Genomic DNA, 21,948 nt, shown 5'->3' with positions numbered 1-21,948 from the left:
TAGAATGAAAGGTTTAATGTTTTAAAGTTATTCTTTCACAATCAATCTACAGACTTAATGAACTATCAATACAAAATCCCAATGGGATTTCTTTTTGACAGCTGACAAAAAACTACTTTTATGTTCAACTAGTATGACTTCCTTATGTTACTTAGAAATTCTTGTTTAAGGGATGGGGATACAGCTCAATTGGTAGAGTGCCTGCCTCGCATGCACAAGGCCCTGGGTTCAATCCCCAGCACCACAAAGAAAAAAAGAAGAAAAGAAATTCTTGTTTGAGCCTAACTATCTCTGGATACCCACTAATCAGAATCACCAGCTTGTAATACTGAGTGAAAAAAGTGCCACTCAGGGCAAAATGATGCCAGAGAGTCAAAATGTGGGGGCATTAAGAAAGCCTGTAATAGGCAAAACTCCCATCCCCCCATCCCACATCATCAGCAGAGTGTTCTGCATCTATAGGTACACAAAGGTTTAGCAAATGCTCCTAAATCAAATTTATATACTCTTAATACACATTACCTTTTAATCACCTCCTGAGTAGAATTCAAAAAATAACTCAAATACCTTTATCATGAAATCTGAAAGTCCGGCCATAGAGAATACTTAAATAAGAGATATTAAAAATACAAGACAGAATAGTCATTAAAAATGAGGTATTAAAGAATTCTCAATGGTAAAGGAAAATAAGATTAGGTGATTAAAAGGATATAGAATGGTATAAAGTGAGATATGAGTATATGTATAGAAAAAAGGACAGGGCTGGGGAGATAGCTCAGTGGTAGAGTGCTTGCCTTGTAAGCATGAGGCCCTGGGTTCAATCCCCAGCACTGCCAAAAAAAAAAAAAAAAAAAAAAAAAAAAAGAAAAAAGGACAGAAGACACAAAACTATATTGTACAGAGTGGTTACCTCTTAAAATAAAGATGAATTTTTTTAAACAAGTACTTTACAATCAAATATAAGAAATCAAGAAGTTAGCTGTCATTTCAAACAGAAGGTGAATTATACCTACCTGTTCATTGTCCCTTGTGTGTGCTCCCACAGAAATCCTATCCATTATTTTTTCATTTCCAGTTCTTAATGAGGTCTCAACAAGATACTCCTTAACTTTGCTCTCCAAAACCACATCAGGACGCCAAAGTAACTGGTCTTCATTTTCATACACTGATAAAGAAAATCCCATTAACACATTAAAAACAGTGAACACATTAAAAAAGGTACACAAACTTCCTCTATTTCAATAGGCTAAACACTGAAACAAGTTTGAGGACACCAGTAATTTGAATGCAATCAAGTAAATTTAAGGGAAAAAAAATCAGATAATCAAACAATAAGAAAGCCACTTTTTTCCTTTATTGATTGTTTCCCAAAAAGATAATTTTTATTTAAAGGAGGAAACAAACTAGTCAAATCTTCCTAGGGAGGTTTTTGGAAAGAAGGGCAAACAATAGAGAACTAAATGTTCTACACTATCTTAGTGACTGAAACATTAATAAATGAAATGTCACTAAAAGTTTATGTCTTATTAATTGTATTCTACCACCTTACTCAAAGCTTCTACTTTATAGATGGCAAATGTTTTTATCTCAGTGTTTCGCGTGAGATCTATTCTTCTAGTGTACAATACTTTATAAATATAGCTTTAAAAAGTAATTTATTAATAGCTCATTATATACTTCGACTGTGGTAAATGCTTTACATTCAGAACTGTGTAAGAAGGCACTCTCATTCTAGTTAACAGAAAACTTAAAAATAAAGTGTGCCTGTGCATGAAGATGACTTCTTAGAGAAGTTTCTCAAACAAGTTTCTTTCCTCTTTGGTCACCGCTGAAATAGGTAAAATAGTTAAGATTAATTCCCTTAAAAGTTAGAGGAGGTACACCTTCCCTCCTCATTTTGCAGAACAGACAGACTATTACCTCCATTATGTTTGACCTCAGAACCTATGGCTGCTCAACAGATACTAGGTTCCCAGGGTGTCTGTGGTACTGGGGTGGAAGGTAAGATGCTGGTGCAGCAAGATCATCAGCTATTGTTTGCGTCCCGATGATAACCGTCTTCCATCAAGTTGAAAACAGTCTAGAAAAATGGAGTTGCTAGGTGGCTGACGAGGCTAAGAACCCCAGAGTAGCCTCCTTTAAATGGGGGATGAACTGGCATGTTTAAAAGGAAGAAAAAACTTGGAAGGCATTGTGTTGGCTATGTGGTTTTTGCTCTTGAGACTTCATAGCAAAGAACAACTCATTATGGAAAAGACCAAGTGCCCAGGGAAATATTTCAAATCTACTTGGTTTCCAAGATCAACTAGGAAAGCATACCTGTATTTATATTTCCTACAACCTATTCCCTCCATACTTTTAGAACAAACTACAGTTGGAATCTACCAAAAATGCGAGGAAAGACTGCATGTAAGTAGGGATGTACAGCAAAAGCAGCAGAATCCTTCCATTCCTCCTCCTGCTCTTTCAGAGCTGGGGCAAAAGAATTTCTTCTAGTCTCTTTTTTTGTCAGTTTTCTCTCCACAAGACTGTCCATACATTCTCACTACTTCAGGTGATGAGATTCTACTCACGCAAGACACAGATTAAGGTGATAACCCGTTTGAACAAGCATCGAGTTACACTGGCTAAGACACACCTGTGTGTGGAAGGGGCTCTGAGTCTCATGGTTGGTTACTTTTGATGTGTTTTCCCTTTGTTAGGTCTAAATAGTCTCACTCTAGAAGTTCCTCCAAAACCTAAATCTATCTTTATTTTTGTCCAGGCTAGTATATAATCTGATATTTAACAATCCTAAATCTATATTTTTGTCCAGGCTAGTATATAATTAGATATTTAAATAAACACATTAAGTCTATCAAACACCATCAAAATCAAGTATTCCTTACCTTTTTCATCACCATCATATTCTCCAAGATAAGGGGGAATCTCTGCCTGATATTGTAAACCAATCATTATTTCCTACAGATAAATTTAGAAGTAAAAACAAGATATTATAAACACTTGAAAAAAGAATTCCTAAAATTATTCATTGGTTTCTACAGGTCCAAAGAAACAACAAAATGACCATAAAATTACTTCACAAATGTTTTCAAAAGGGACTTTAGTCCAAAATGGTCTAACAGATTATAATGGTAATTCAATTTACCTTCCTCAAATCTTCTGGTGAGTTACCACTGTCTGTTTCAACATCTTCTACCTCTGATTCCTTATCACCATCACATGTAGTATTTGCTTTAAAGAAAATTTTTAAAAGATTTTTATTGTTGACTTTTTCAGTGAATTGGAAAATATCCATTATATTGCATTTTATAAAAATCTGTTGAATAAATGAGATCAGCATAAATCTCATAAATGCACTATTTTCACAATGGACTTTAGTCAAAATAAGATTGTGAAAACTCTATTATAATTATTACAGTATACCATTAAATAGATTGGGAAACAAAAAGAAATCACTGTGATCAACTTAAAAAGACAGCAAAGCACTAGAGTTCTGATTACATTAATCCAGGAAATATACACAAAGAGCTAGATTAAATCCATCAAAATGGTTTGTGTGCACACTCATACAGTGTACATTTGAACTTGTTAACCAAACAGCTTCTACCATAAATATACCTCAAAAAAAAGTGAGATTGCATTAAAAAATACTTATTTCAGTCAAAAATCTTTTTAATGTTACCAATACACATTAAGGGATAACTCCAAAAACGAACAAGAAAAAACGAATGAATCACTAAACAGAAAAACACTTTTTAACACTGATAAGTTTTCAAAATGAGGAGAGCAAGGACCTTTTAACAGAAATCCAAAATTCATCTCTTAAACGTCATGATTAAACTAAGATGGGTTACTATAGCAATACGTGAGCCTTGGGAAACAATGCAGCCTTGCAAAACTAAATCAATGTTTCTATTTTTAAACAGCCTATTAGTTTACCTCTATCCCAATAAAAAGGTGATAATATTGTTCCAATTACAATAATATTTTATTTAAACTACATAAAACACAACATTCTAGAATAAACGACTGAACATAAATTACTGAGTAATATAATGTACTAAAAAACTACATTTAATCAATAATGACTGGGCTGGGGATACAGTTCAGTGAGGCCCTGGATTCTGGGATCCACCTCCAGCACTGTGTGTGCACATGTGACACACACACCAAAAAGCAAAAACAACAACAACAACAACAACAAAAAGAACCACAAACAGTAATGTCTGGGTTTCTTACATCGTAAAGGCCTAGGGAAAAAATCGGAAGTTTCATGAGAAGTCACAGAGGGTGTCAGATCATCTGCAGAAGACTGAGTTTCCTCATCATCACCTGACAAGAGGTCTTTTGCTATTTCCTCCTGGAAAAATAGGAAGGCAGTGCTAGTTAAAAGGGATTATATTTCATCAATTAAGAAAAATATCTTTTTTATTTTTTTTTTAAATAATACAGTTAGCAATTGGTTGATGTCTTATTAGTTTGGCAAAGTAATTTTGAAATCTATAATTTACTTCATGTAAATAGTAGGACATTTAATATTTAATTATACATTTAATAATATACTATTAATAAGAATAATACAAATGCAATTATACATTTAAAACAAATAATTTGCCTAATTCATGGAGCTAAAAATGGAGCTAAAGGCTAATTTTCAACAAAAATAATCTGACTTCTAGCCAGGTATAGTGGTGTGAATCCGTAGTCCCAACTACATGGGATGATGAGGCAGAATGACATAAGCCCAAAAGTTCATGGCCAGCCTGAGCAATATAACAAAACCCTACCTCAACCACTACCCCCAAAAAAAACCATAAAAATAATCTGATTTCTAAGTGGTTAACAATTATATTTCCTTTCCATCAACAATAAACAAAATTTTTAAAATGCTTTCAAATTCCACTCTTTCAACAATTTAAAAAGTCCAATTAATTAACAGCTCCAACTACTGATAGAATTTTAAAAGCAAGTTTGAATTAATTGTTATATACAGTCATCCTTGTGTCTAGTATATAGCATCATGTAATATTAAATGATAATGGAAACTGAGGTTTGTGGTACATTTAATATCACGTTTAACTGTAAGTGGAAACAACATAACTCACAGAAGAGGTTCTAAAATGTGTCCTTGCCTAAGACCTGAAAGGCAAAGAAAGCATTCCAGGGAACTATTAGCAAAGCGCAGGCTGTATGGACTCTACTCTGCAGGCAGTGGGCCTCACCACTACCAGTTTGTGTTAGAGACAGATCATCACAGCCTTGGCTGCCATGGCTGCTGTCACTCCAAGAGCCCAGAAAGTAGAACTCTCCAAGTACTCCATGCCTAAGTCAGCTGGGTCTGAAGGTTTCTAGGGGTTTTATTAATCAACACATTCCTATGTTTATAAGTTGAACGAAGTTCAGGCAAAATCTATTTAAATACAATGTCTCTAACGCAAAAGAAAAATGAAAAAATACTAGAGAATAGTTAAGCATGTAGTAAATTCCTACCTGCCACTCTTAAAATAGTAGCTATTACTATTATTAAAAATAGTGTGATCAAAGCTATTAAACAATGTTTAAATCAAAATGATAAGAGCTATGGGTCAATATAAGTTTACATGCCCCAGCATTATAAAACGCTTTAAACAAAAGGAATTCTAATCAAAACAGTCAACAGTAATATAGATCTTGAATTTTCGTTTAAATGCTTGTACTTACTTTGTCTAGTGTCATATCTGGTAATTCATCTGCAAGTTCACTTGGGGAGCTGTTTGCACTGGAATTGGTAACTGCTGGAATTGTAGGTTCATAGCCATAGAATGCCAGTAAATCTTCTAAAGGCATGTTTCCTTCCTATTTAAGTCAGGGCACAAACAGGAACTTAGTAGATGTCACAATATCAAACTGCAGGTAAACTACAAAGTCTTAAGTTCATAAAGCACATTATCAAAATAGCAGTTGTTCAACTTTTAGTTTTTCTCTTTGTACTACTTCAGAAAACAAGACTGAACTCCTAGAGCTCTAACGTAGTAACAAAACTCAGTTTTTATTTCCCAACATAATTTCATTCTTTTAAAAATTATCCAAGAATTTGCTTTAGTGAAGATCTTTTATTTAACTTTCACATTATTATAAAGATCTGCCTTGAAAATATTTCCAATCACTTCATGTAATTTGTTGCTTGTTTCCTTGCAATTAACTAACACATGATTCTTGTTTATTCTTCCTATTAATTAGAAGATAATGAATCTTTGGTTGAACACAATAACACTGGAAAAACTTATATGTTAGTGTTCAAAGTATGATTATCCTTTGGCATTCTTACTACTATATCTGATATGTTATATCAGTCTATCCTTCCTTTTCCACAAACATCTGATGAAGACTGTATTAATCTCTCTCACAGGTGAAAAAAGTGAAGTTTAATTTTGGGTTTGAATCCCAGTTCTGCAAGTTCTCTTACTGACAGCATTGCTTTGATGAAATTACACACATTGGCTCCAGTGCCTACACCATCCCTGAGAGTGACGCCCAGTACTGTTTCCCCCTCAACTAGTCCATCTGAATATATGTGCTGTATTTCTCTTTTAAAAAGATTTTAGTTTAAAAATTCTTTATAACTACTATTCAAATAACTAACTTCAAAACTATATAATCATGAACCAATTAAAGTGTTAAATATTTCAAAAGATGTTTTTGTCCATCAATTTAAGAGACTTATTTCTAAAGCTTGCTTATTGGTTTAGTTTTTTTCTTTTAGACAAAACACCGAAGTCATGAACATAGAGTATGAAAATGCTAAAGCAAAATGTGCAAAAGGGGGCTGGGGATATAGCTCAGTTGGTAGAGTGCTTGCCTCACAAGCACAAGGCCCTGGTTCAATCCCCAGCACCGCAAAAAAAAAAAAAAAAGTCAAAAGGTGCTCACATGTGATCACTAAGTGAGCCGACAATAGCTCACATACATACACATATACTATAGTAATAACTCCTAAACAGTTTTGGGTTTGAATCCCAAAAGGGATGAAGGCTCTGAAGATCCCAAAAATATGGACTTTGCTTTACAAGTATGAAACTTACATACCACTGTGCCTGACTGGAGACTGAAGCACGCCGCTAAATGAACTTAGGATAAGGGATATGATAGAACATGAATTCATAAATTTGCAGTAGGAGACATACACCTTTCTTTACACTGACCTCCTCCCATCCCCTGCCTAATAGTGCTAGGGATGGAACCCAGGGCCCTGCACACACTGGGCTACAACCCCAGCCCAGATATATGCCTTTCCAATGACTATAAAAATCATGTCACTCATGAAATCAGCTTGGGAATAAAATCAACTTAAAAAACAAAACAAAACAAAACCACAGCAACAACAACAACAACAAAAACCCTGCTTTGGGAGCCTAGAGTCAGCACATATCTAACTGGATGGTCAGGACAGACACAAATTCACCCATACTGTGGATACCTCCATGAATTATTCTTTTCTCAAACCAAAAACCCTTGAAAGTAACCAGAATCCAACTTAGAGTCTCTTATAGCAGCCCATTCCCTTTGGATCATATTAGTTACACTATATGAAGCAATTTGGTTTGTATACTTTGCCAAACACCTGACAGTAGCATTCCTCTAAAATCTCACAGTAGACTCCCTCTACGAGGGGGGAAGATGGCATTTTCACTTGTTAGCACTGATGGTGCACCTTTCCATCATGGATTAACTTCTATCTGGGTACTTTACTGAGGTTTACTGTCTATGAATATATAAATTTATAGTGAAGTTCTTACACTCAAAGAACTCAGTGCTAGTGAGAGAAATTGTCAAGTTAACAATTATAATACAATGTAATGGCTGCAATACCCAATCCTAGAATTAGTGCCATGAATTTGTGAATACGAAGAAGGGAAACATACACCCCAGGAAAAATGGTATCAAGCAGAGAGATAAACACAGAGGGAAAACAATGAGTTGTCCTAAAAAGAAAAGGCTTTTGAAAGATAAGGGATGTGTCCAAGGGAGGTGTGTCCATCATCAGTGACACACTGACTGAGCACTGAGTATACGCCAGAAGGCCACCGCTGTCAGGTGCTGGTATGAAACACAGGCCTTGCCCTTTCGTCGCTTACAGTCTATAGAATACTGATAAAATATAAATATAGAACTGCCAATTATGACCACTTAAAAGGAAACACAGTGAACCCTGAGATACAGAATAACATTAGGGGTTCATTTTTATGGAGTAGCAGAGAAAGACAGAAAATGATCTCAGCTGAGGCTCAAAGTCTGAGATATGGCCAGTCCCCTGAAAAGCACTTCAAGCCAAGGAAAAGACCTGTGAAGCATGAAGCTGGGTGCCACTAAACTGAGTGGCCAACACTCACTGAGTAGAATGAAGAGTGGCTCAAGAAAAGAATGGCAAGAGAGGTTGGGACAGATCAGAGGAGGGCCTGTGGCCAGGGAAAGTAACTTGGACTTTATTTCCAGAGCAATGGGAAACACTGGAGAATTATATAAATGAAGAGATATGACATTATTTCTTTTAAAAATACTGGGAAGATGCATGAAGAAAAGTCAGCAGGGTGGGGATGGAGAAATACAAAGATCACTTAAGAAACCTCATGCTGACCTAAGGTAAGGATACAGACATGGACAGAAGTGAATGGATGAGACACATCCTGGGGTGGAATCAAATGGGTCACTGGATGTGGGAGTGAAGGGAGAGGGAAAGACAATCTGCAGGTTTCTATTTGAGCAATATCCACAGGGTGGTGACCTCTGGACAATAAGTGAGACAGAAGACTAAAGGAAGAAAAGGTTGCTGAAGGAAAAAAATGAAGAGCTCTGCAGAAGACACAAGTTAAGTATGAGGGAATTATGAGACATCCAAGTAGAAAAGTCAAGTTGGCCATGAGCCTGGAGCTCAGAGAATCAGGCTGGGCTAAAGATATAAGTCTGGCATTCATTAGCATCTAGATGATATTTAAAGCCATAGGAGTTGATGAGCTCACCCACCAAGAGGGCAGAGAGAAAAGAGAGGGGATCTGTGCTTTATTAGAAGACCTTTCAGACCTATTACCATACAGGCAACAAGATACACGTCTAAAAAATCTTAAACCATGATTTGCATTTTTGCAAAAACATTCTAGGGGAAGTAGAACAATGAGAATCTGAACTAAGGAAGAGAATTATTTTTGCTAAATTTAGAGAAAAGAATTGGTTTCTTGACTTAATTGAAGAAGGAGTGAAAGCAACATAGGAGTATAAAAGACCTGCAAGATTTCTGGCCCAGGAAGGTAGAGACCTACCGCACCATTATGAGACAGAAACACAAACTCAAGGGTTTATCATGGTGATGATGAGTTTAAGGCAAAAGCCAAAGTAGTAGCCCTGAACGAGATCACCCAGAGAGGGTACACGGTGAAAAGACAAAGCTAAGGATTTGGAGAATGCCATCAACTAAAATGTGGGCAAAGACAGACAAGCCCATAAATGAGAGGAAAAGGTCTGAGAGTAGACTCGGAACTAGGAGAGAGCAGGATTACGTAAAATAAGGAAGAAGCAAGTGTGGAGAAACCAGGGATGGTCACTTAGGTCAAACACCAAAGAGAAATCAAATGAAATAAACAGACAAGAATTCTTAGTATTTAGCAATCAGGCATTATTGATGACCTTACAGTGACATGGAAGAAGTCCAGCTAGGACCAAAATGGGAGGAGAGAGAGTACATATACATCTCTGAAACTGGAGAATGACTGAGGGTCAAGAGACAACTTTTTCCAAATGTTGGAAATGCACAAGTTAAGATTCTATGTCGAAATTTAAAACAAACAATAATAATAAATTGAGGGGCAAGAGGGATGTGATCTATGGGTTAGTTTGGGATATGGCAGATACTTCTGGGACAGGAGAAAATGTAAGAGTGTACGTGGGGAAAGAGGAGGTTCTTGGGAGTCACTCATGAAAAACCCCACTTCACCTGCAAAGACACAAGCATGATGGGAAAGAGGAGGTTCTTGGGAGTCACTCATGAAAAACCCCACTTCACCTGCAAAGACATGAGCATGATGATCTGTTGAAGGAGACAAGAACCACCTTAGTGGAAACCTCCTTACTGAGTTCAAGGGATGCCACTCTATAGCCTCTTCTAGAGGGGACTGGAGATAAATTACAAATTATCTACAATAAAACTGTTAAAACTGGAAAAGGTGAATCCAGTCTCTGAAGCACTTCACATATGAACTTTCTATTACAGCCTATCAATAACATACTCAGCCCTCTGAAGCATAAAAACAATTTTTTCAAAACTGAATTAGTAAATTTCAAAGTCTCCAAGGATTTGTGGTGGCAAGATTTACTTAGAAGTTTGATCCAGCAGCTCATCCCGGGTAGAAAGATTTTTCTCTCCTGCCTTATTTTTGGAGACATTTTATTGAAACTACTTAATTTTAAGTAACACAGTTGAGTCTGATCACAATTATAAACAAACTTCTTTATAAGTTGATGGTCTGTATTAGAAAAGTATGAGATTCAGAAGCAGACTTCACAACAATTGCTAACAATTACCCTGGGCAAATCACCTAACCCCTTTCACCTCCATTTCCTTATCTGTAAAAGAGAAAATACCATTATTTCCTTGATTCTATTAAGCATAGCCTCACATGTCAGAAATTAGGATGCAACCCATTATCAACAAAACAGTATTCCTCTTTGAACCCACTACACTATTTCTAAACCAATGGCACATCTTACACTCAATAAGGCCTCTGAGCCAAGAAAATGCTGCCTATACTTATCTGATGCACCTGATGAAGTTGCTGGATAGGTCAAACAAGACTGTAAGTGAGATGCAGATCAATTTCAGTAACTAAAGTAACATCTGTCTAATACCTTGCAAAACAATACATAAATTTCAATGTTTTTTTTAAATCACCTATACTAAAAAGTTTAAGTGGTATAAATGATGATTTAAAAAAAAAACTTTCTCATTTATTTACACTCTTCTCAATTTTTTTTGGAATTTTTAAACATTAAGGGGAAACCTATATTTTAATTAAACCTATATTTTACCTTAAATGGGTAAGAACTGTTTTAAAGTTCTAGACTCACTGGGCGTGGTAGCTCACAACTGTACCTCGAGGAACTCAAGAGGTTGAGGCAGAAGGGTCGGAAGTTCGAAGCCAGCCTCAGCAACTTAGTGAAGCCCTGAGCACCTCAGTGAGACCTTGTCTCAATATAAAAAATTTAAAGGTCTTAAGGATAGAACTCAGTGGTAAATTGCCCCTGGGTTCAATTCCCAGTACCAAAAAAATAAGTAAACAGAGTTCTAGATCCTATCTAGGACTATTAAATTAAAAGCATTCAGAAAGCAGTAACAGGAAAAAATTAAAATATATAAAGTTATGACAAACCCTTTAGTATTTTTAATAATTACAATCTAGTCACATAATCTAGTCACAAACTTATCAAAGAGCTACTATAAGAAAACTGATTTTGTTCCTCTCTTATTTTCTGTACATGATATGGAAAAATTTCCACAAGAGCCCAAATTTGTAAGTACTAAAGTACAAGCCATATTTATAGCTGACAATCAAATTTATTTACCATGACATAAAAGCTTATTTATAAATCAAAAATTCACATCATGTCCCTAAGACTGTTAACATAAACCATTACCTAAATCACTATTCTAATAATAACTTACTTTAAGATATAATCAAAATAAATCAAAATTTTCTTCTAAAAATTAAATAATCCTTACTCTCAATGTTTGTCTCTTTTATTTCCATGATTCATTACAAATCAATAAAGAGTAGAGACTACAACTATGCTTTACTACAGATAAGAAGCACAAATAAGAGGAAGTAAATAGACAGTCATGCTTAGAAATAGCTCTTCTTATTCACTGCTCCACGAGAGAAAGATCAACTTTCTGAATGAAGACAGTTCTTGGGACTTTCTAGGATTTATTTAAAGGTTGTCTGTATTTTGCCAAGAAGCAACAATACAAGTACATACTGAGAAGCTGAAACACTTAAGGACATATGATTTTTCTGAATGTACAAATTTAGTGATATTACAAAATAAAGATATAATTACCAGCATTTACTAAACAAAATAAAAGTCACAGGAGAAGGGACAGGAGTTTCTGTGACTAGCTAAGTTAGTAATTATTTGTTTTTGATTATTTCTCTGTATCTTCATTTTAAAACTTTTTAATTATCTATTCTTTTTTTGAGACAGGTTCTTGCAATGTTGCCCAGACTGTTCTCAAGTGATCCTCCTATCTTTGCCTCCCAAGTAGTAGGACTACAGGCATGCATGCAATTCCCTTTTGAAATTCATTCAACACAGACCAAGGCTTCTATTATTAGAGCCTCTCAAAAATTAAAACTTAAAATCTGAAAAATAAAATTTTACCATCTTATAAACTTCACCACCAGATTACCCATACTGAAGTAGTAATGTTTTAATAAATGAAACATATTTCTACTTTATTGACAAACATTTATTTGCATGCCAAACTGCAGTCTAATCTGTTTCTTTTTTTCTGGTACTAGGCATTGAAACCAGAAGTATTCGACCACATCTCCAGCCCTTTTTATTTTTTAAGACAGAGTCTTACTAAGTTGCTAAGTCTGGCCTCAAACTCAGAATCCTCCTGCCTCAGGCTCCTGAGTAACTACGACTACAGATGTGCACCACTGCACCCAACTGTATTTCTATCAAACATTTTCTTACATCATGTTGAACTAGATTGTCATCTGTATACTTTTTTTTGGGGGGGGGGGGGTGCTGGGGATTGAACCCAGGGCTTGTGCTTACAAGGCAAGCACTCTACCGACTGAGCTATCTCCCCAGCCCCGCCATCTGTATACTTTTAACAACAAACTCATTATCAAGGATGGTCAGACTACCTGAGACTTCTGCCCCATGCCCATAAAATATGCCAAGAGCAGCATTCTGACTTACAACATAGGAAAGAAATATTGTTATGTTAAGAAGCTACCCTGAACTTCCACACCTCTCACTACTTCCTTCCTCCATAGTTGTCACAAGAATATCATGTTAAAAATCTTGTTCCCATTGCCACACCATATTAGAGTGTAAGCTCCTAGAATTCAGGGACATCGTCAAACTGGTCATTTTTGCAATTCCACAGACCCTGACTCCGTGATAACATCAGCTGAATTGTTAATTCTCAGTTACTCTAGGCTGCCCATTCATAAGTAGTAGGAAAGAATTGCCAGAATGAAGGCAAAGTAGAGTTTGTATCTTTTCTCATCAACAAGTAGCATTTTATCATCACCATGAAAGGAGAAGCAGGCAAAAGACTTCTTTTTCAACAAAGTATTTCATGATATTTTTAATTTTATATTCATAAATCTATTTGGCTTTTATAGGGTATACTATTTAAGTGAATAAATCTAATTCTAATTACAATCCTGTTGGATTAACTAATCAAATGATTCAATTTGTTTAGAAAATGTTAAGTTAAGTCTCCTGGAGCAAGGCTGGGGTCTAGGTCCTGAAGACTCTGCCTTCTGTTTCTCTATGCATTAACATGAAGGCATAAATGCAGTAACACCCCACCTGACTCACAAAGATAGTTAAGTAGAGAAGATTACATAAGAGGGTGCTTTACCTTCTACAAAAAAAGAAAAAAAAAGATATAAGAACTTAGAAGAGCCACCTATAATCCCAGCAGATCCAGAGGCTGAGCCAGGAAGATTACAAGTTCAAAGCCAGACTCAGCAACTTAGTGAGGGCCTGTCTTTAAATAAAATACAAAAAGGGATGGGGATGTAGAACACTGGTTAAGTGCCCCTGGGTTCAATTCCTGGTATCAAAAATAAGATCTTAGAGGATAGTATTAATCAATATTATCAATATTATTCCTGAAAGCTTTTTTTTCCCTGAGGTGATTAGAAATTTTCAGTAAGGTTCATTTACAGGGAAGTATAATCCTAGAGTTTTCAAGCTGACCCCTATGAAGGCCTTTCTTTTTAGTCCTAGTATAAATACAGGTTTAAAGAACAGTTCATTTATTTGTACTGATTTTGGGTTTAAAAAGTTATAAACTGGGGCTGGGGAGTTAGCTCAGTTGGTAGAGTGCTTGCCTTGTAAGCACAAGGCCCTGGGTTCGATCCCCAGCACCCAAAAAAAAAAAAAAAAAAAGTTATAAACTAAGCCAGGTACATGCCTATACTCCCTGTGGCTCAGGAGGCTGAGGCAGGAGGATCACAAGTTCAAAGCCAGCCTTAGCAGGCCCTAAGCAACTTAGGAAGACCCTATTCCAAAATAAAAGAATTAAAATAGAAAGTGCTGGGGATGTGGCTCAGTACCCCTGGGTTCAACCCCTGATACCAAAATGAATAAATAAATAAAAGTTATAAATTACATTCAATCCTAACAACTTTTTAAAAGATGATTAGGAGGATAGAGGATAGCATTACCATTTGATTTACATTTGAAAATACGGTAAAACTTTTCCAATGTCCTTAGAGCATTCCATAAATTGTAAGTTATTTGAAGGAAAAGACTTCTTCCTGTATCTATTATACTACTTAATTTTGCCCTTAACAGAACGGTACGATATAATGAAAAGAGGGCTAGAGTGGGATTCAGAATTGAGTTTAGGGTTTAGAATTCTCTATATTACATTTTCTCTTGTGTAAGAGGACTGGGGATACCTATTTCACTGTGCTAACAAAGGCTAAAAAATAAAGTTAACAGATATAAATTAATTTTGAAAAATTAAATGAAAATACTTACTATGCTACTCTCAAAATGAGAAAACCAATGGCATTCTAAAGTGAGGTTAAAAAAAAAGAAAAATGCACATGGTATTTTTATTTCAGTTAGATTGCAAAATAATTTACAAGAGGATTTCAAAATCTTTACATAATGTTTGTGTTAAAGTACTAAAATAAAACCTTTACCTTTTCTAAGTCTTCAATTTCCGAACTGAAGTTTTTACCCTCATCCATCATTTCTTCTTCTTCAAGAGTTCTTTCATCATCATAGTCATGGACCAACATCTCAGCAGTGGGGTCAAAATCATGATCCTCAGAAGACAAAGACCCAACTGAAATGAAACAAACTGAATCACTTTACACATTCACAAGGTTATTTACAAAAGAAAATAAAAATGTGTTCTTCTGTCATTTCCTTTTAATACTTAAATGAGGGTCTTATTAAATTTACTATATATTTCACAGGTTATAAAGTAAGACCATGTGGTTCTGAAGATACTGAAATCAAAAGAAGAACAATGCAGAATAATTTACAAACACTTTTACAAGGGGTCTAATCTATGAGAAAACAACTTACAATAGCAGCAAAGTGATTTAAATGGTGTGGTCTTAAATAAATGTTCCAATAGCAAAGCAGTGAAATTTGCTTATTAGTTAATTTAAGACGTGTGTTTAAAAACAAAGGCAAATGTCAGAAGGATTAAATTTCCATAAATGAAGGTTTCTCGAGAATCCACTATATGTTAAGGCTAACACTTCAGAAGAGAATATAAATTTTACCAAATTCTAACCCTCAAATAAAGATACAAAACTCAACAGAAATTTTGCTTATATTTGTCGATCAAATTTCTGTGAAATAGCTATTCAGAAATTTAGTTTTTAAAAGCACTGTATCATTTTATGTATCTGTAACAGTATTTCAAGTTCCCCAGCATTAATCTGACAGGCATTTGTAAATCTATGCTTTACTTTAAATTACTAATACAGTTGTTAGGATTATACAAAAAGACCACAGAAAATCATATCTGAAAGTTTTAGAAGATATAGCCCATTACCTATTGTTTTGGTCAATTCATACTTGTTTATAAAATTGTAAATAGCAAATATGAAGTCAACTGAATATTCCAGAAATAAAAAAAAATAAATAAAATCCATAATCCCAACAGAATAAAATATAACTTATAAAAAACAGCCCTTTCTCCATGTTTTACTCTAATATCTAATTCAATTAGACCAATAACTCTCAGAACATGAAAGGAAAGTAGTATCAGAATCTGGAGGAGGAAGAAAAAGTTGATCTACTTTCAGCCAAACTAATATTTTAAAATTTCAAATATTTAAACTCAACGTGAGATCATTACCAAACAGTGAGATTGGCCAAAATGTTTTCACTATGGAAAAACTACAGATAAAATTCAATGTTTCTGATCCTGAGGTCAGAGAACTCCAACCATTAGTCCAAAGAATACAATTTCTATGGTACTTAATTTTTAGAAAGCTTACATTATGATGCTATTTCTTTGAAGTTGAAAATATTATCTGCTCATCTGAAAAACATGAAGTAGGTGTGGCTTAACTTAACTTTAAAGACAAAGATGAGCATTTATTAACTAGCTGAAAAATACAACATACACCATTACAGATTTTCTTTTCTAAGGAACTCCTAGAAACTACTACTGCTATGTCAGGTTGTCCTGGATAAAGCAGAAGGGCCTGAGGGTCCATTCCTGGCTTAGTCCTTGGCTTTAAAGTCATTTAAATTTTCTGGGTATAGCTCAAGCGTTTCATTTGTAAAACACATAGGGTTGGCTGAATAGACTTAAGAGTTCCTTTCAGTTCCAAAATTCTCTTAAAAACTGGCTAACTGATTAAAAACAGGTTATAAGTGTCTGTTTAGACATCAACAGCACACTGCGTTTTGGCTTTTTATTTAGATCATAACTTCTAACAGACAGTGATGCAAAGTGGAAAATTTCCATTATCATCCAGATGTTTGGCATCATGTACATAAATATTCTTTCCCTGAAAACAGTCATAACAAAGAAATGTTTGTCTCAAAATTAGCAAAGCTTTTTAAAACAATTTTAATGTATAGATAGCTATTTTTAAAATAATAATAAATTCCTTCTATTTGGTGTTAATTATAATACCTTAAATGATAATCAAGTAAGACCTTGAACTACATACAAAAAGTAATATTGCAAAAAAAAAAAAAAAAAAAAAAAAAATGAATTGTCCGTTCTATGGCAACATGCAATGAAAAACTTGGGGGCTCATCCATACTCCACCAAGTTATGTCTCTTAGTAGAGTGATTTAAAAGTCTCCAGGTGAACTAAAGGAAGTGGACAGATTCAGAGGCGCTTTCCCTGAACCCTATGACAGGGGAAAGAGGGGAGCTGAAAAGGGGATGAGAAGTTGAAACAAAGACCACTGCACATCTTAGCACAGGAGGAAAGGTCCCACAAGCCCCACATGTAGCGCATTCAAAGGAGTTCCTTGTTTTCCTCAGCTTCTAACCTCAAAAAGATTAAGAAACACTGTTCTAGATGCTCTAATGTTGTCTCAGCTCAAAAATCCTCTAGCACCCCAAATTTGTAATATCTGTATTTTTTTAAGTAGCTTTAACTCTCAATTTTCACACAAACTAGGCATTTCCCAGTTATGAAAAGGAGACAAAATAAGGGGAGATGGAGAGTTCCAGTTACCAATGAACCTAAGCAGCCCCAAGGTTCAGAAAACGTAGAGATGAATTTCTCGAAAAAATAGAAATTAAAGTTGGTGGAAAGTTAATTTGGTATTCACTGTTTTGGACGTGGAGGAAAACACATGATATGTGAAAATTAAAGGCACTATTTAAAAGAACACTTGTCTATTAGCAGCTTTCTAACAAGGTGTATTTTTCAACATGCAAGGGGGAAAAAAGAGTGTAACTGTTCTTTTCTCTAACAATTTAATTACCAAATGCACATTGAAATTCTTAATTTAATTATCATATGCACACTGAAATTCTTAACAATGGAAAACTACAGGATAATTTTTCAAGCACAATTCTTTACCAACATGCCTTCGAGACCCCATTAACCTCTGGGACCCACCGAAGAGGTAAAAAAAGAGGACAAACCTGGGCTCGAACTTCCAAAAGAAGCCTAGGAGAGAGAAGAAAACGTGAGGTTAGATCGCGCAGCCAGGAAAAGAGGCAGCGCCGGCAACAGGGCGCAGAGGGGGCGGAGTCGAGCGCTCCTCCGCAGCTGCCAAAAAGTGCAAGACGTAGCTTCACTCCAATCGCTCCGGGCCCCTTTCGGGCCCCCTCTTGGCTGCCTCGCCTTCCTCCTCGAGTCCCCAGTGTACAAACTCGCAGACCCGGGACGAAGCCCAGAGTCTAACAGGCAACTGCAAGCGGCTTTTTGAAGCTCAGCAAGTTTCAAAGCGGAGAAGCAAAGCACAGAGAGTCGGCTCGCAGCATCAGTCCCCCATCCCCGGCATCTCGGGAGTACCCCAATTCCCACCCGGCTCTCCACCGCCCCAGGCAACTCCTCGAAACGCAACCTTTTCCTGGAAGGGTTTCGCCTTCTAAGAGTGCCTGCCCCTTGGGGCCTTGGAGCCCCAACTCAGGGACTGTCCTCTGCCCGAAACGTAGGCCAGCTCGAACCGGACACCCGTCCCCAAACCAAAGCGGGAGCCCCCCATCTTCTTCCGACTCCAGGGACGCGGCCCCTCAGTTAGGGGGATACTGGTTCCTTCGGGGGTGTTCAGTCTCTCCATGGACCCGCCAGCTCGCCCCTCGGCCCAGCCAGCTCCTGCCGAGGGGCTCGGTCGCGCCGCCCCCTCCCCCCAGTTCACTAGTCCCGGGGGAGATGGCCCGGGCAGCTTCGATTGCCCAGCATTCTCCCTCCACCCAGAAAAGAGGGGCTATCGAGCCACTCTCCTAGGGAGGGCGTCAGGGATCCAGGTCTGCCCCCTTCACCCCAGGGGCGCCCGCACCTCCTGGGCTGCGGGGCGGGGAGTCCCGCTCTTCTCCCGCGAAGCCCGGCGGCCGCGCATCCCGCTCCTCTCCGCACCGGGAGCAAAGTGGAGCGTGCGGCTCCTTGGCGCCGCAGCCCGGGTCTGTGGGCTAGGGGCGCAGCGCACTTCTCCCGTAGAGCAGTGGCGCAGCCCGCTCCCCGCTTTGCAATCCGGCCGCGGAAGGGGGGGCGATCGGCCGGTTTCCACCCACCCGGGCTCCGAAAGGAGGCGCGGAGGGGCCGGCGGCCGCGTCAGCGGCCCGGGACACGGCACAGCGCCCACCCCGGGCAGGGGCTCGCTGCCGACGGCCAACGCCTCGGTCCGGCTCCATCGCCCGGTCGGGCCGGGGCCGGAGCCGCCGCGGCCTAGTCCCGGAGGGAGACTGCTCCCGCGCCCGCTCCCGCCCCCCGGCCGGCCCGGCCGCGGCCCGTCGCCGCCCCGCGACCCCCGCCTCGCCGCGCCTCCCCCCGTAGGGCCACGGGAGGAGCCCTGGATCCCCCAGGCTGCTCCGGGGGTCGAGGGGGGCCTCCGGGTGCCGGCTCCAGCCCGGCCGCTCCTGCCCGGTTTCCCTGCTCACCTCCGCCATATTGGTACCTTTAGGGCGAACGAGCAGCGCCGAGCCCAGTCCCCGGATGGGGCGCCTGAGCCAATCGCAGCCGCCGCCGCCGCCGCCGCCGCGGTCCGCCCGGCACCCGCCCGGCGGTAGAGGCGGCTCGGCCCCTTATAGGGCAGGGCGGCCCGCGACGCCCCCGGCCCGCTCGCACGCCCACCCCGCCCGGCGGCCCCACAGGGGCCCGCGCCCGCCTGTCTCTGTCCCGGCCCGCACTCAGACTCTGCCGTTCCTCTCCTCCCCTCCGGAGTAAAGTTCCTGCCGAATTAGAGGCAACCTGGGGACTGACGGACGCGGGACAGACCCATGTCCCGCAGTGGAGGCTCAAGAGCAGGGGGTGTGCGGGGAACCGACCCACAGAGACTCCCTTGCAATAGGGCATGAGGGAGGCTGGCAGGATACTTTGGCCTGGCAAGAGACTTGGAGGGACAACTCGACACACGTGCCTAAGGTAGAAGAGGAGGCGATGGATGAACTAGAGAAGGAGTAGATGGACAGATGGAAGCCCTGGGAAATGGAGAGGTGACTTGAGGGGCTGCAGAATCAGTATAGAACAAGAGGTCAGCGACTAGGCACTTCAGGGTTTCCCAGAGACCTGCAGGAATTGGGTGTGCAGACCAGTGTGCACTGGCTTATGGCGTAGTCTGTGGAAGTAGATTTTTGCCAAACAGGCTCTGGAAGTAGTGATAGTAGAACAAAAGGCAACAGGGCAGGGAAATGATGATGAACATACTTGCACAATTCAAAGAAGACTCTCATAAAATATATTATGCACTTATGAAAAAAATTAGACCAGTCCTAGGGATTGTTAATCACAAATAATAGTCTAGATGAGCCAGAGGTACATACTCGATAGATCTGTTAAAGAATAGGAATAGTGTATCAAAGACCTTGAACAGAATCTTAAAAACTCCACCTCCCACTCTACAAAACAACCATTTGTTCAAGCTCATAAAAAGGAGGCAGTCCTATGGGCAAGTGAATGAGCAGGAAAGGGAGAACAAGGCTTAGGGATATAACTTGCTCCTTCAGATGCTTTATTGCCATTTGCCATTGGAGGAGCTAAGTCTAACTTCTGGTAGGTTCATATCTACACTGAACAATTTTGAGCAAAGTACACAAAAATATACACTAACACTAAAATATAAATATAACTGACTAGGTGGTCCACAGATCTAATTTTGCAATAAGTTTAAGTCAGTATGCAGTTACCTTGGCAGATTTGGAAGACAAACAGTTGTCCTCAGGTGGGAGGCCAGAAATCATGTGCATCACAAGGAGAGTCTACTGGAAGGTACCTGGATATGTGAGATGGAACACAATCAGGAAATTATAGTTGGGTCTAACAGAGGTTTATAAAGCATGACCTCAGACACCAGAGCTCTGAGAGCTGTTTGCTGAAACAACAATATTAAATAATAAAGGCAAGGTCTATGTTGTAATCTCACAAGTTTAGAAACTTTTTAAGGCTAAAACTTTTCATACCATTAATTCAAATGTGAAATGTTGGATTTTAACTTGGGATCCCCTCCTGGTCCTTCACTCACTGCGTAAATACTAAGAATGAGGCTGGAGACTGGGTTACAAGGAGGAGGGGAAAGGGTTACTTTTGAAATTTTTCCAAGGCGTCTCAAAATCAACTTGTACCACTGGCAAAATTTATTTATTTATGGAAATTTTAGGGAAAAATCACTTCGACTATTTCAAAAAGACATGGAAAGTTACACTTACCCTGCTGTGAAAGATATCTTGCGACCTTTTGTCTAGTCAAATAACTCAAAAACAGCTGAACTTTGAAACCAGAGGCTTGGCACACATTGTACGGACTGTCCTCAATGAGGCATTCAGAATTTTCAAAGTGAAAAAATGACTTGACATTAAGTGCAAGTGATCAACCCTAGAAATGAGGCAGTGAGCATGCCCTATGGACAAAGCCATTAAATAGTACCCTGAGCAGCACAATCAGTCTGAGCCAGGGATATGAACTGTCAAGAAAGGGTGTCCAACAGCTTGCCTTGTACTTTTACACCAGGAAAAAAAAAAAAAAAATTTCTTCATAGCAAACCTGAGAAATTCAAACAATAAATGTGGCCTTAGATTACATTTTGCCAAATCTAAGAAATACGCAGAAATTGTGCCACTTGCATGAACTTACCAGTTTCTGCAGATTCTCCTTTGTAAAGATTTTGTAGCAGAATTTGTCATTTTGACAGTTTATGTGCTCTCCCTCATAGTATATAGTTTAGGGAGTATGTGTCCATGGTATTAATAATTCATAGAAAGATAAATGAAGCTAAATTAATTAGCAGTTTAAAGCAGCAGAGCTACTTTCTCCCTCCCAATCACTAAAGATTGACCACCCATTTACCTAACACATTCTTCTTATGATGAGGTGTGTAAAGTCTACTATGTGAAGATAGATCTTTTGGGTTTTGTGTGTGTGTGTGTGTGTGTGTGTGTGTGTGTGTGTTGTTATTGTTTTTGACAAGGTTTCCAAGAGTTGTGGATAAAAATTATTTTATTCCAGGGAGTTGAAATAAAAATAGTATTTTTTTACTGCTATTATCATTCTGTCACTGTGCACAACACAA

General features: G+C 38.5%; 1 protein-coding gene across 2 annotated transcripts in view; it reads right to left on the bottom strand.

The window, feature by feature from the left end:
- MIER3 (MIER family member 3) overlaps nt 1–20,645 on the bottom strand; it is a 31,895-nt gene extending 11,250 nt beyond the window's left edge. The window contains exons 1-8 of one of the 2 annotated variants that reach the window (XM_079145046.1): nt 20,570–20,645; nt 17,867–17,891; nt 14,931–15,076; nt 5,704–5,838; nt 4,243–4,363; nt 3,149–3,234; nt 2,889–2,961; nt 1,014–1,165 (exon numbers count right to left, since the gene is read on the bottom strand). In XM_079145046.1, coding sequence (XP_079001172.1) covers nt 1,014–1,165; nt 2,889–2,961; nt 3,149–3,234; nt 4,243–4,363; nt 5,704–5,838; nt 14,931–15,076; nt 17,867–17,891; nt 20,570–20,629 — 798 coding nt within the window. In that variant the 5' untranslated portion in view covers nt 20,630–20,645. Of the gene's footprint in view, nt 1–1,013; nt 1,166–2,888; nt 2,962–3,148; nt 3,235–4,242; nt 4,364–5,703; nt 5,839–14,930; nt 15,077–17,866; nt 17,892–18,726; nt 18,924–20,569 lie in introns of those variants that run through there. The other variant, XM_079145047.1, reaches the window with a different exon arrangement.
- Nucleotides 20,646–21,948: the final 1,303 nt, after the last annotated feature.

This window comes from Sciurus vulgaris (genome assembly GCF_902686455.1).
Source record: "Sciurus vulgaris genome assembly, chromosome: 6".
NCBI classification, from domain to species: domain Eukaryota; kingdom Metazoa; phylum Chordata; class Mammalia; order Rodentia; family Sciuridae; genus Sciurus; species Sciurus vulgaris.
Note: the sequence above shows the minus strand (reverse complement) of the source record. Positions and strands in the feature narration are given on the sequence as shown.